Below are 15,196 nucleotides of genomic sequence, written 5' to 3'. Positions count from 1 at the left end.
AAATCTAGTTTCTCTGAAGCTGACTGCTTGGAGATTGAAGTCAGTCATTGAGACCATGATTCAGGCGCGTAAGCCTGTTACCAGGAAAATTTACTATAAGATATGGCGTAAATATCTGTATTGTTGTGAATCCAGAGGCTACTCTTGGAGTAGAATTCGTATTCCTAGAATTTTGTCCTTTCTCCAAGAGGGTTTGGAGGAGGGTATATCGGCAATTTCCTTAAAGGGTCAAATATCTGCTTTGTCTATTTTGTTACATTAACATCTGGCGGATGTACCAGACGTGCAATCATTCTGTCAGGCCTTGGTCAGAATCAGGCCTGTGTTTAAACCAGTTACTCCTCCCTGGAGTCTTAATCTTGTTATTAAGGTTCTTCAGCAGGCTCCGTTTGAGCCTATGCATTCCTTAGATATTAAATTGTTATCTTTGAAGGTTTTGTTTCTTGTTGCTATTTCATCTGCTCGTAGAGTTTCAGAGCTCTCGGCATTACAGTATGAGTCTCCTTACCTTTATTTTTCTTTCGGATAAGATAGTTTTGCATACTAAGTTAGGGTTTCTCCCTAAAGTGGTTTCAGATCGGAACATTAATCAGGAGATTGTTGTTCCTTCTTTATGTCCTAATCCTCCTTCTCATAAGGAACGTCTGCTGCAGAACCTAGACGTGGTGCGTGCATTGAAATTCTATTTACAGGCGACTAAGGATTTTCATTAGTCTTCTGCTCTGTTTGTGGTTTTCTCGGTGAAACATAAGGGGCAGAAAGCTATGGCTACTTCTCTTTCTTTGTGGCTGAAGAGTATCATTTGCTTGGCTTATAAAACTGCTGGACAGCAGCCTCCTGAGAGAGTTACGGCTCATTCTACGAGGGCTGTTTCCTCTTCCTGGGCATTCAAAACTGAACAGATTTGCAAGGCTGCAACTTGGTCCTCTCTTCACACTTTTTCTAAATTCTATAAATTTGATATCTTTGCCTCGGCTGAGGTGTCTTTTGGGAGAAAGGTTCTTCAAGCAGTGGTGCCTTCTGTTTAGGTTCCCTGTCTTGTCTCTCCCTTATCTTCTGTGTCCTCTAGCTTGGGTATTGATTCCCAATAGTAATTAGATGATCCGTGGACTCACCGTGTCATTAGAAAGAAAACAAAATTTATGCTTACCTGATCCGCGGCCCGCCCCGTTTTTGAGACAGGTCTTTTTGTTATGTTATAAACCTCAGGCACCTCTGCACCTTGTTGCTTACTTTCCTTTACTTCTTTCGAATGACTGGGGTTGGAGGGAAGGGAGGTGATATTTAGCAACTTTGCTGTGGTGCTCTTTGCCGCCTCCTGCTGGGCAGGAGTGATATTCCCAATAGTAATTAGATGATCCGTGGACTCACCGTGTCAATAAATACATTTATCAGGTAAGCATAAATTTCGTTTTTGGCTATCACTCCATTTACACAGAAATAGCATTACAAACTATATATATTTTAGTAGACTACTCAAGGTATTGATCTAGGCCCAGTTTGGTATTTTTCATGCCACTGTTTTTCTGCCAAATGAGATCATATTAAAAAAATTAACTTTTTCACAAAGTTTGAGTTGCTCACTGAAATTATTTTAACACAAATTGTTGTAAAAGATTCTCTGGGATCCCCTTTGTTCAGAAATAGCAAAAATATATGGATGGCTTTGTCATTGCTTTTTTGTAATCAAAAGGCCGCTAATTGCAGCTGCCCACTAAATTTCTAAAAGTCTCTGCAGTAAAGGGATAAATTGGTTAGCTTGTAATGTCATACTATGTAATGTAGGTATTACCCTCGCACCTCCCACCAACCACACTCCTCACCACCATCCTTAGGTACTGGGAGACAATTGGCCAGTATGAAGTTTTAGGACTTTTTTAAAAATTGTTAAAAAATTTTTTACGTGTGCCTGTTAATATATGTGCGTTACGTCTGCTTGTTAATATATGTGTGTTACGTGTGCCTGTTAATATATGTGTGTTACGTCTGCCTGTTAATATATGTGCATTATGTGTGCCTGTTAATATATGTGTGTTACGTCTGCCTGTTAATATATGTGTGTTACGTGTGCCTGTTAATATATATATATGCATTATGTGTACCTGTTAATATAGGTGCGTTACGTCTGCCTGTTAATATATTTGCATTATGTGTGCCTGTTAATATATGTGTGTTACGTCTGTGTGTTACGTGTGCCTGTTAATATATGTGTGTTACGTGTGCCTGTTAATATATATATATATATATATATATATATATATATATGCGTTGTGTGCCTGTTAATATATATATGCGTTGTGTGCCTGTTAATATAGGTGCGTTACGTGTGCCTGTTAATATAGGTGCGTTACGCATGCTTGTTAATATATTTGCGCTGCGTGTGCCTGTTAATATATGTGTGTTACGTGTGCCTGTTAATATATGCGCGCTGCGTGTGCCTGTTAATATTTGCGCGCTGCGTGTGCCTGTTAATATTTGTGCGCTGCGTGTGCCTGTTAATATTTGTGCGCTGCGTGTGCCTGTTAATATTTGTGCGCTGCGTGTGCCTGTTAATATATGTGCGCTGCGTGTGCCTGTTAATATATGTGCGCTGCGTGTGCCTGTTAATATATGTGCGCTGTGTGTGCCTGTTAATATATGTGCGCTGCGTGTGCCTGTTAATATATGTGCGCTGCGTGTGCCTGTTAATATATGTGCGCTGCGTGTGCCTGTTAATATATGCGCGCTGCGTGTGCCTGTTAATATAACCTTAAAGGATCTTGTCCTTTTGATTTAATATGCATGCGTTACTGCAGTGCACATGCATCACAGCAGCTTTTTCCGGGACATGTATCAGACATATAAACTAGTGCAGCCTTCACATGTCAGCCAGGAACTTCTGTGCTCACAGACGTGTGTAGTGCATGATAGTTTCCATATATGATACATGTTCCTTGTGCTACATAAGCTGTCAGGTTCTGTGTGTTTGATGGTGAGACTTGCTGTACGTGTAGCACAAAGCCTGTACTTTACCTCTGGGTTTCCATGGCAATTCGAATAGAATTTTCTACAAAAACAAAATAACTACTTGTTATTGATACAGATCGTGAGTGTCATATTTGTCTGTATGTTTATGGATTTCTGTCTAATGTAAATGTGTGACTATTAATACACTGCACAGAATGACTGCTCTAAAACACTTGAGAGTTCAGATGCTCAGCGCAGGACCCAATGCATCTCACTTGCTATCAATAATAAATCCTACTTCAAACAGAGAGAATCGTCTATAAACGCCTTTGCTTTGCATCTTCTCAAGTACGTGACCCGAGAGCTATTGACAACATCTGGCTCCTGTGTTCCCTTATTATATCACCATTTGTTATGTTTTGTTGTTTTCTATTGGAAACCAGGAAAATCCCCTTTATGCTTTTGTTGTAAAATGTCATAGTCCTGTTAAGAAAAAATACTTATTTACCAAAATCACTACACAATGCTAATAGTTGACCCTTTGGCCTCCAGAATGGTCTGAGACAATGTGCAGAAGCCCTTTCTGGTACCTCTTCTTTCGGTTGATTATCTCATCTTGATATAAACGATTGAGCTGGGCTGTTTTCTAGGTTAATAGACGGCATTAATATAACGTGTGAGGATGAACACATGTGGCTTATTCCGTTTACTACTGGGCAAGATCACACAGTCGCCGTCTGTTTTGAGAAAGCTGAGAGCATTGCTGGACTGCGAATCTGGAATTACAACAAATCCCCTGAAGACACATATAGAGGGGTAAGTTTCCCTCTCACTTACCTGGGCATAGAAGACACTAATTATTATTAATTTGTAAAGTGCCACAATATTCACTCTGAGAAAAGGTATTCACATAAAAATCTGAAAATGTACCTCAGCTGTTTCTAGCAGTCTCATAGGCCCATATCAGTTCTGGTGGGTAAGTGCCTTCTGACCACTACAGTAGGTTCGAACGGAAGAGCTAGATCCCACCCCTACATATGCACGTGTAGTAACTGCACCATTTCCTTACGTCACTGTTAACGTTTATATTTTGATATATTTCTTTCCTATGACATGGAGAGTCCACAGCATCATTCCAATTACTAGTGCAATATTAAACTCCTGGCCAGCAGGAGAAGGCAAAGAGCAGCAAAACTGTTAAGTTAATTGCCTTACCCATATCCCCCAATCATTCTCTTTGCCTCTGTCAATGGAGGTTGTGCGAAGTTGGTGTCTGAAGATTTTAATCTTTTATGGGTACTTTTCTCTGCAAGCAAGGATTGGGGTTTTAGCTGTGTCCACGTCAATCTCTTGAATTAGAGTAGTGGTGGCTTTTAAGCAGTTAAAAGGCGGCAAGGTAGTCCTTGCTTTTTATTTTAACACTTGCTTCCCCATTGCAAAAAAAGCCAGAGTTGATTACTCTGTTTTTTTTTTTTTCCTACAAGTCAATGACCGGAAGTACAGTACCTGCCACACCTAAGGAGCCGCGTCTGTTCTGCAGGATTTAAGGTAAGTGCTTTTGCCTTCTAGGTACTGAAGGGGAGCAACACGTAGGAGGTTAATCCTCTTATGGCTCCTTTTTTCTGGCACTAGTTATTCTTTTATAGTTAAGGATACATTTTGGGGGACCTTTTTAACTTTATATTGTTTAAATTTGAGACATTTACACAGTTAGAGGGACTTCACTTGGCTGAGGAGTTCATTGCGTTGCTGGGGAACTTTTCGTTATTGGGACTGGTACAGAGATATCGCTATGAGGTTTTATTTACAGCGGTTCTCTATTTTTGGCTCAGTGTCAGGTTATTTGTTATGTGGGGGCAGTTCAACATTAACGGTCGTTACTATGCCGTTTGTCTGTTGCACGCATCTTTTTCTGTGGCGCAGTGTTTTTTTTCTTCTCCGCTCACATGATGCCCGCACTTCCGCTTTTACGGAACGGAGCGAAAGTAAGTTTGGTGGTGCATAGGAGTGCCTCACATGAAGAGTTTATGCCGGATCCCTGGTTTTAACTTAGCGGATCATGAGAGGATCAGTGCTTCTTTCTAGCCTTTCCATTTACTACTGGGGTATTCTCTTGTACGTTAGGAGCCTTAGGCATCTAAGGTGTTTTTTATTTTTGACAATTAATTGTTTGAGTAAATAGGAATGCTGTGAATAGGGGCTTACTATTTATTTTCAGTCTCTAGATAATAACAGTTTTTACTTTCGAATTGGATGTGACTGCAGTAATGGAGCCTGGTTTAGATCAGTCAGTGTCTGTGGACAAGTGTTTACTGTGTTTAGAGGCTCAAATTGTCCTGCCAATGCAATTTTGTGTCTCATGCTTCTCAAGACTTTAAAGTTTAAAAATAAATTACTCCCTTCTGAGCCAAGTGTCTCTCAGGATGATGTTGTGCGTGACATGTCTCAGCTTTCTCCTGAAATGTCCCAAGCATTAACTGCATCTCATACTGTGCCTTCTATGTCCTCTCATCCACCTGGGGGTGTTAATTTACATGGGGATTTTGCCGCTCAAGTTTCTTCTGCAGTAAAAGCGGCTTTGTCAGCTTTCCCTACATTGGGTAAGCGTAAGAGAACATCTAAACATTTGCCTGATTCTAGGGCTTCTGACTCTAGGACTGCATTAGCCACTCTTGCTCAGATGTCTGATGAGGAGCATACTTCAGTAGCTTCTGAAGGTGAAATCTCAGATTCTTAGACTTTAGCAGAAAAATCTTCTGAATCTGAAGAGGTTAATTCTAGGTTTAAGCTTGAACACCTCCGGTTACTTTTGAAGGAAGTTCTAGCTACCTTAGACAACACTGAACTTTCGGTTGCTGTCAACACCACAAAGTCTTCTAAATTGGATAGAGTTTGATTCCCCTTCTTCTGAGGAGGTTTTTTCTGTCCCAAGGAAAATGTCTGAAATTATTGCTCAGGAATGGGATAAGCCAGGGGTTCCTTTTTCCCCTTCCCCTGTTTTTAAGAAGATGTTTCCTGTGGCTGACTCTATTCGTGACTCATGGCGCACTGTTCCTAAAGTAGAAGGAGCTATTTCTATTCTTGCAAAGAGAACTACCGTTCCTATAGAGGATAGTTGCCCTTTTAAGGACCTAATGGATAAGAAGCTTGAGGCTTACTTAAAGAAGATGTATATCTATCAAGGGTTACAGTGGCAACCAGCAGTGGGTATTGCTACGGTTGCAGGAGCTGCATCTTATTGGTGTGATGCATTGTCTGATCTTATTACAGAGGAAACTACAGTTGAGGAGATACAAAATAGGATCAAGCCTCTTAAATTGGCCAATACTTTTTATCTGTGATGCTAATATGCAGATAATTCGTCTGGGAGCTAAGATGTCTAGCTTCATGGTTCTAGCTTGCCGGGCTCTGTGGTTAAAATCTTGGTCAGCTGATGTCTCCTCTAAGGCCAAACTTTTGGCTTTACCCTACAAGGGAAAGACCGTTTGGACCTGGTCTGGCAAAGATCATTTCAGAGATTACAGGTGGAAAGGGATCTTTCCTACCTCAGGACAAGAAAAATAGACCTAGCGGTCGTCGGACTTCGATTTTCTTTTACAAGATATGACAAGTCCACGGATTTCATCCTTACTTATGGGATATCGCCTCCTGGTCAGCAGGAAGAGGCAAAGAGCACCACAGCAGAGCTGTATATATATAGCTCCTCCCTTCCCTCCCACTCCAGTCATTCTCTTTGCCTGTGTTAGTGATAGGAAGAGGCAGAGTGAGGTGTTAGTTATAAGTTTCTTCAATCAAGAGTTTATTATTTTTAATGTAGTACCGCAGTGTGCAACTTTGTTCTGGGGTTTAGCCTAGACCAAATCAGTCTCTTCAGTGCAAAAAGAGAAGCATTTGGTGGCTTCAAAGCAATGGGAACTTCTGGGATATAATTCTCACTGCGTCTCCCATAGATGTATGCGGCCCTGCTTGTAAAAGTCTGAGAGAGTATAGCTCAGCACTTTTTGTTTCCACAGGCCAATGTGAAGAAGAGAAAGGAACTTCAAAAGCCTGGTGAGATACCTTACTGCCGGGCAGACGTCTAAGGTAAGTGCTAATCTTTATTTTCTGGAGTTATACAGAAATTAGTATGCACACAGAAAAGACTTAGCACTCTGTTTATAACATATCCCTGAGATGAGGGTATATTTTTTTTTTTTTTAATGGAAGTTTGGTGACTCAGAAGCAGCACATATTGTCCTTCTGTTTAACTTCCAGCGGCTTATAACTACTTGCACAGCCGGCAGGGAGGGTTATCCGATTTCACTACTTCAGTGTTATATAGGATTCTTGTGAGGGGACATGAGGAGTTGCATATCCCTGTGTCTTACACTTGTGCTCCTATTTAGTCAATACTGTTAGCTATTACTGTTCCGCTGTTTTTTATTATGATAACAATGGGAACTGACTGGGGAATTTTAAATATACAGGACTTATTTCTAACGATGCCCCTGTTCACTTCGGCTTATGTTTTCTCAGCCAACGGGGAATCTTATGTGTCTCATTTAGGGTGTGGGTTTCTACCTAGGAGCGTTTAACTTAGGTGTTTTCACATAGCAGATGGCATCCAGCAGAAGAGTTGTGCCTTTTCAGTGTGTTTTACTTTAGTGCTGATTAGGACTCCCGGCGTCTCCATTTTACTTTTTTTTTTTGCAGAGTTTGCTGCGCGCAGGAGACTGAGCACGATACGCCCACGATGGGCGGAGCTTTGTTACGCGCCATTGTGTGCGCGCTGTTTGTCTCATCATGGATGGCTCCATTTTTCTCCTTCACATCACGTACGCCCACGATGGGCGGAGAGTTGTTGGTGCCATGTGTGCTCGCTTTATTTAGCTTGTTGCTGCTAGCGGATCGCAGGGTGCCTCCTCGGCTGTGTTTCACAAAACAAATACAGCTGAAAGGTCGTTTGCGCCGTCTAGAGTATTTTCTTGGGTGAAGGTGTCATCTCCTCTGTCATGTTCGGCAGAGCGGTGCCACAAGGGAACCCGAGTTCCACATAAAGTTAGGAATGCTGGTCCCTCCTGTAGGAATTAATCGGAGATGCAGCTGCTATCTTGATAACGTGAAAAGGTATCTGTATTGTTAATTACACAACTGCCCCATACATTTTGACCTTTATATGAAAGGAACATTCTCAGTTGGTACTGTTCCCCATAGGTTGTGTGAAATACTTTTCAGTATTGGTTGCTATAAGCAGCATTCTGGCTCTATGACAATATTTTATACAGGCCTTGCCTCTAATGCTTTTAAATGAATTAAACATACTGTTGCAAAGTCATCTTTACTGTTTATTCATCCTTTTTGAAGTTGGATGGTATAACAGATATTCAGTGGGTCATAGACATAAAGATGAGTCTCTTTCAGATTTAAAGAGACAGTACTGTTTTTGTTCTATGTACATTGTATACATGATTCCAGCTGTTGAAATAAACTTGTATTAACCTAAGTTTTTCTTCTACTCAGTGGGTGTCTTTTTCCTGGTGCCTTGCCTAAATCCTAAGGTTGGCAGGTACCCAATTTTTTCTTGTACATTGCTGACGCTATGTGATGCAATATTGCACGTGACCTTCATTTGCTTTTGTACAATAAAGAAAATAATGTCTCTTTTTACAGTTCAAGGGACATTAAGTGTTATTTTTATGGCGACATTACTGCTGTTTCTTTGATGTGTATTCATTCTTTGTGACTTTGGATGGAACAGAAGCACACTACAATGTATTTTTCCTTTAAAATGTAAAGGAATTTTACCTCTTAGCTGTTTCAGTTATAAAATTTCTGATATTTCCTTGCAGATTACAAGTCTGCCGCTAAGAGTTCGGGATTTTCCGTCCTAGCACGCAGTGCCTTATGGTTGAATTCTTGATTTGTGGATGCGTCAACTAAGCCTATGCTTTTGACTATTCCTTCCAAGGGGAGGACCCTGTTCGGGCCTGACTTGACGGAGATCATTTCTGGCATTACGGGAGGTAAGGGTCACCTCCTCCCTCAAGATAAAACAAAAAGGGGACGGCGGAGTAATTTTCGTTCCTTTCGAAAATTCAAGGGTGTCCCCGCTTCCTCTTCCGCTAAACAGGAAGGGAATTATGCACAAGCCAAGTCTACCTGGAGACACAACCAGTCTTGGAACAAGGGTAAAGAACCCAAGAAGCCTGCAGCTGCTATCAAGACAGCATGAAGGGGCGGCCCCCGATCCGTGACCGGATATAGTGGGGGGCAAACTTTCTCTCTTTGTCCAGGCTTGGATAAGAGACGTTCAGGATCCCTGGACACTAGAAATCGTGTCTCAAGGGTATCAGTTGGAGTTCAAAAATTCCTTCCCCAGAGGAAGGTTTCTTCTTTCACGATTATCTGTAGACCAGATAAAAAGAGAGGCATTCTTACGTTGTGTAAAAGACCTCTCCAATACAGGAACAGGGGCAGGGGTTTTACTCAAATCTTTTTGTGATTCCCAAAAAAGAGGGAACATTCCAACTCATTTTAGATCCAAAGAGTCTGAACAAGTTTCTCAGAGTTCCATCCTTCAAGATGGAGACTATTTGGACAATTCTTCCATTGATCCAGGAGGGTCAATATATGACTACCGTGGACTTAAAGGATGCATATCTTCATATTCCTATCCACAGAGATCATTACAAGTTCCTGAGGTTTGCCTTTCTGGACAAACATTTTCAGTTCGTGGCCCTTCCTTTTGGGCTAGCCACGGCACCCAGAATCTTCACAAAGGTTCTAGGGTCTCTGCTGGCGGTTCTCAGGCCGCGGGACATTGCAGTGGGCCTTATCTGGACGATATTCTGATCCAGGCGTCGTCTTATCAGCTGACAAAGTCTCATACCAACATTGTTCTTTCCTTTCTAAGGACTCACGGGTGGAAGGTGAATCTGGAAAAGAGTTCACTAATTCCACAGACATGGGTTCCTTTCCTGGGAACTCTAATAGACTCTCTATCCATGAAAATATTTTTGACGGAAGTCAGAAAGTTAAAGATTCTGAATACATGCAGATCCCTTCAGTCCAATCCTCGGCCATCAGTGGCTCAGTACATGGAGGTAATTGGATTGATGGTGGCTGCAATGGACATCATTCCGTTTGCTCGTTTTCATCTCAGACCTCTACAACTGAGCATGCTCAGACAATGGAATGGCAATTATGCAAATTTGTCTCCTCAAATATATCAGGATCAGGAGACGAGGGACTCTCTTCCTTGGTGGTTGTCACCGGATCATCTGTCCCAAGGGACGTGCTTCCGCAGACCCTCATGGGTGATAGTGACAACAGACGCTAGCCTACTGGGATGGGGTGCAGTTTGAAATTCCCTGAAGGCTCAGGGTGTGTGGACTCAGTCGGAGTCTCTACTTCCCATCAATATTCTGGAGTTGAGAGCAATATTCAATGCGCTTCAGGCTTGGCCTTAGTTGGCTTCGGCCAAATTCTTCCGATTTCAGTCGGACAACATCACGACTGTGGCTTACATCAATCATCAGGGAGGAACAAGGAGTTCCTTAGCGATGACAGAAGTATCCAAGATAATTTGGTGGGCGGAAGCTCACTCTTGTTCTCTGTCGGCAATCTACATCCCAGGAGTGGACAACTGGGTAGCTGATTTTTTTAGCAGACAGACGTTTCATCCGGGGGAATGGGAACTGCATCCGGAGGTCTTTGCCACCCTAATTCTCAGATGGGGCAGACCGGAGCTGGATCTTATGGCATCTCGTCAGAATGCCAAGCTCCCGAGATACGGATCCAGGTCCAGGGATCCTCAGGCCGAACTGATAGATGCCTTGGCAGTGCCTTGGTCGTTCAACCTAGCTTATATAACCGTTTGCTCTCCTTCCCAGGTGATTGCTCTGATCGAACAGGAGAGGGCTTCAGTGATTCTCATCGCTCCTGCGTGGCCTCGCAGGACTTGGTATGCCGATCTGGTGGACATTTCCTCTCTGCCACAGTGGAAGCTTCAATTGAGGCAGGACCTTCTCATTCAGGGACCCTTCCATCATCCGAATCTAATTTCTCTGCAGCGGACTGCTTGGAGATTGAACGCTTGATTTTATCTAAGCGAGGGTTCTCTGATTCGGTAATTGATACCTTGATCCAGGCACGTAAGCCTGTTACTAGAAAGATTTACCATAAGATATGGCGTAAATATCTTTATTGGTGTGAATCCAAGGGATACTCATGGAGTAAGATTAGGATTCCTAGGATTTTATATTTTCTCCAAAAAGGATTGGAGAAAGGGTTATCAGCAAGTTCCTTAAAGGGACAGATTTCTGCTTTGTCTATTTTGCTACACAAACGTCTGGCAGATATTCCGGATGTTCAATCGATTTGTCAGGCTCTGACTAGAATCAGGCCTGTGTTTAGACCTATTGCTCCTCCTTGGAGTTTGAATTTAGTTCTTAAGGTTCTTCAAGGGGTTCAGCCTTGAACCTATGCATTCCATAGATATTAAATTGTTATTTTGGAAAGTTTTATTTTTGGTTGCTATTTCTTCTGCTCGCAGAGTTTCTGAGCTTTCGGCATTACAATGTGATTCTCCTTACCTTATTTTTCATTCCGATAAGGTAGTGTTACGTACCAAACCTGGTTTTCTTCCTAAGGTTGTTTCCAACAAAAATATTAATCAAGAAATTATTGTTCCTTCATTGTGTCCTAATCCTTCTAAGAAGGAGCGCCTGTTGCATAACTTGTACGTGGTCCGTGCCCTGAAGTTTTTGTGAATCATCTTCATTATTTATTGTTTTTTCTGGAAGACATAGGGGCCAGAAAGCTACGGCTACCTCTCTTTCTTTTTGACTGAAGAGTATCATCCGTTTTGCATATGAGACTGCTGGACAGCAGCCTCCTGAAAGAATTACGGCTCATTCTACTAGGGCTATGGCTTCCTCATGGGCATTTAAAAATGATGCTTCTGTTGAACAGATTTGCAAGGCAACTTGGTCGTCTCTTCACACTTGTTCCAAATTTGATACTTTTGCCTCGTCTGAGGCTGTTTTTGGGAGAAAGGTTCTTCAAGCAGTGGTGCCTTCCGTTTAGGTTCCTGTCTTGTCCCTCCCTTTCATCAGTGTCCTATAGCTTTGGTATTGTATCCCATAAGTAAGGATGAAATCCGTGGACTTGTCATATCTTGTAAAAGAAAAGGAAATTTATGCTTACCTGATAAATTTATTTCTTTTACGATATGACGAGTCCATGGCCCACCCTCTCATTTTCTAAGACAGGCCTTTATATTTGTTAAACTTCAGTCACCTCTGCACCTTGGCTTTTCTTTTCTCTTCCTAACTTCGGTTGAATGACTGGAGTGGGAGGGAAGGGAAGAGCTATATTTACAGCTCTGCTGTGGTGCTCTTTGCCTCCTCCTGCTGACCAGGAAGCGATATCCCATAAGTAAGGATGAAATCCGTGGACTTGTCGTATCGTAAAAGAAATACATTTATCAGGTAAGCATAACTTTCCTTTTTCGTTCCTTTCGTAACTTGTTCCATCTACCAAGGTGTGTTTCCTAGGGACTATAATAGATTCCCTGTCCATGAGGATTTTTTTGACGGAGGTCAAAAAAGAAAAGATTCTTGCTTCCTGCTTTTTCTCTCCAGTCTACCTCTCGTCCACCCAATGCATGGAGGTGATTGGTCTGATGGTGGCATCCATGTACATCATTCCTTTTGCACAGTTCCATCTTCGACCGCTGCAGCTTTGTATGCTCTGTCAATTGAACGGAGATCATTCAGATTTATCTCAGAGGATAAATCTGGACCCTCTAACAAGAGACTCTTTCTAGTGGTGGGTGTCACAGGAAAATCTGTCTCGGGGCACTTGCTTTCTGAGACCTTCGTGGGAGATTGTGACTATGGACGCCAGCCTGTCAGGCTGGGGAGCTGTTTGGGGCCCTCTAAGAGCTCAGACCCTGTGGTCTCGGGAAGAGTCCTCTCTTCCCATAAACATCTTGGAGTTGAGAGCTATCTTCAATGCCCTGTCAGTGTGGCCTCAACTGTCGTTGGTCCGGTTTATAAGATTCCAATCGGACAACATCACCTCAATGGCTTACATCAAGCACCACGAAGGGACTCAGAGTTCCTTAGCCATGAAGGAGGTGACTCGCATTCTACAGTGGGCAGAAGCCCACAATTGTTTCCTATCTGCCATCCACATCCCAGGAGTGGACAACTGGGAAGCAGATTTTCTGAGCAGACAGACCTTTAATCCCAGGGAGTGGGCTCTATATTCGGAAGTGTTATCTCAGATAAACCTCAAGTGGGGGGTTCCAGAGTAAGATCTGATGGCGTCCCGACAAAATGCCAAGATTCCAAGGTAAGGTTCAAAGCCAAAAGATCCTCAGGCCGCTCTGATAGATGCTCTAGCGGTTCCTTGGAGGTTATCTCTGGCTTATCTGTTTCCTCCGTTTGCTCTCCTTCCACGAGTCATCGCTTTTATCAAGCAGGAGAGAGCATCAGTGATTCTAATAGCTCCTGCATTGCCTCGCAGGATCTGGTTCACGGATCAGGTTAGGATGTCATCTCTACCTCCTTGGAGGTTACCTTTGAGGAAAGACCTATTTCAGGGTCCTTTCCTCCATTCAAACCTAAATTCTCTGAAGCTAACTGCTTGGAGATTGAACACTTTAGTTCTGTCCAAACTTGGGTTTTCTGAAGCGGTCATTGAAACTATGATTCAGGCTCGAAAGCCGGTTACTTGCAAGATTTAAAAATAAGATATGGTGCAAATCTTTCCTGGTGTAAATCTAAGGGAGTCTCCTGGAACCGGGTGAGGATTCCCCTGATTTTGTCTTTTCTTCAGGATGGCCTGGATAAGGGTTTATCGGTCAGTACCCTAAAGGGTCAGATTTCTGCATTATCCATCCTTTTGCACAAACGTTTGGCAGATCTTCCAGATGTTCAAGCCTTTGTACAGGCCCTGGTTAGAATCAGGCATGTGTTTAAACCTGTTGCTCCCCCGTGGAGCCTTAATTTAGTTCTTAAAGTTTTGCAGCAGGCTCCGTTTGAGCCAATGCATGTTGTTGATATAAAAATGCTATCCTGGGAAGTTTTGTTTCTTGTTGCCATTTCTTTTTCACGCAGGGTGTCTGAGCTTTCAGCTTTACAGGGTGGTTCCCCTTACCTGTACCTTATCTTTCATGCTGATAAGGCGGTCCTTCATACCAAATTTGGGTTTCTCCCTTAAGGTTGGTTTCGGAACGAAACATTAATCAGGAAATTCACGGATTCATCCATTACTTGTGGGATATTCTCCTTCCCAACAGGAAGCTGCAAGAGGATCACCCACAGCAGAGCTGTCTATATAGCTCCTCCCCTAACTGCCACCTCCAGTCATTCTCTTGCAGCTCTCGACAAGGGAAGTAGCTAGAGAGATGATGTTTTTTACCTCAGGCAGAAATTAGAAGAATAATTTGCCTGAGGTTTTTGATGATCTTAGCAGGTTGTAACTAAGGTCCACTGCTGTTCTCACACATAACTGAAGAATATGAGGAAACTTCAGCTGGGAGAACGGCCTGCAGAATTAACTGCCCTGAGGTATGTTCAGTATATTATTTTCTAGAGGATGATAAGAACTAGAAAATGCTGACAGTGCCTGATATAGTTAAGGTAAGCCTTATTGCAGTGATTTAATAAACGACTGGCATCATGCTTGCAGTAAAAAGTAATTTTCATATTACTTTCTATTATGGCTTAATATGTAAAACGTTGCATTTATATAAAGAATGTTTTTTACTGAGGTGATAAATCTTTGTTTGGGGCCTAGTTTTCCACATGGCTGTTATTTTACTCCTAGGATTAGTTTTTTTTTAAGGCCATCTGACTTTGAGTGCATGGTGGGAGGGACCTATTTTCGCGCTCTAATTGCGCAATTGTTTTTACATTCTGAGACATCCAGCTTCCCTGAAGGAGTCCCCTGACATATTGGGCCTCTGTAAAGGGTTTTTGTGCCTACAAAAGTCGTTTTATGGGAAGGTAGGAGCCACAGTAGAGCTGTGGCAGTTTGCTTGTGACTGTTTTAACGTTTTTTACCGTTTTTTTGCTTCGTTTTTGAACCTGAGGGGTTAATCATCCATTTGCAAGTGGGTGCAATGCTATTTTAGTCTATTATATACACTGTAAAAATTTCATAGAGTTAACTGCTTTTTTCACTGTTTTGCAGTTTTTGTGTTTATTTTTTTCCCTTAAAGGCACAGTACCGTTTTTTATATTCTGCTTTTTCACATTAA

The 15,196-nt window shown here is 42.3% G+C and overlaps 1 protein-coding gene across 1 annotated transcript in view; it reads left to right on the top strand.

The window, feature by feature from the left end:
* KATNIP (katanin interacting protein) overlaps positions 1-15,196 on the top strand; it is a 362,447-nt gene that overhangs the window by 205,667 nt on the left and 141,584 nt on the right. Inside the window, exon 20 of the mRNA XM_053694469.1 lies at positions 3,597-3,762. Within this exon, the coding sequence (XP_053550444.1) occupies positions 3,597-3,762 (166 nt within the window). The remainder of the gene's footprint in view (positions 1-3,596; positions 3,763-15,196) is intronic.

Source organism: Bombina bombina, chromosome 11 (genome assembly GCF_027579735.1).
Source record: "Bombina bombina isolate aBomBom1 chromosome 11, aBomBom1.pri, whole genome shotgun sequence".
NCBI lineage: Eukaryota > Metazoa > Chordata > Amphibia > Anura > Bombinatoridae > Bombina > Bombina bombina.
Note: the sequence above shows the minus strand (reverse complement) of the source record. Positions and strands in the feature narration are given on the sequence as shown.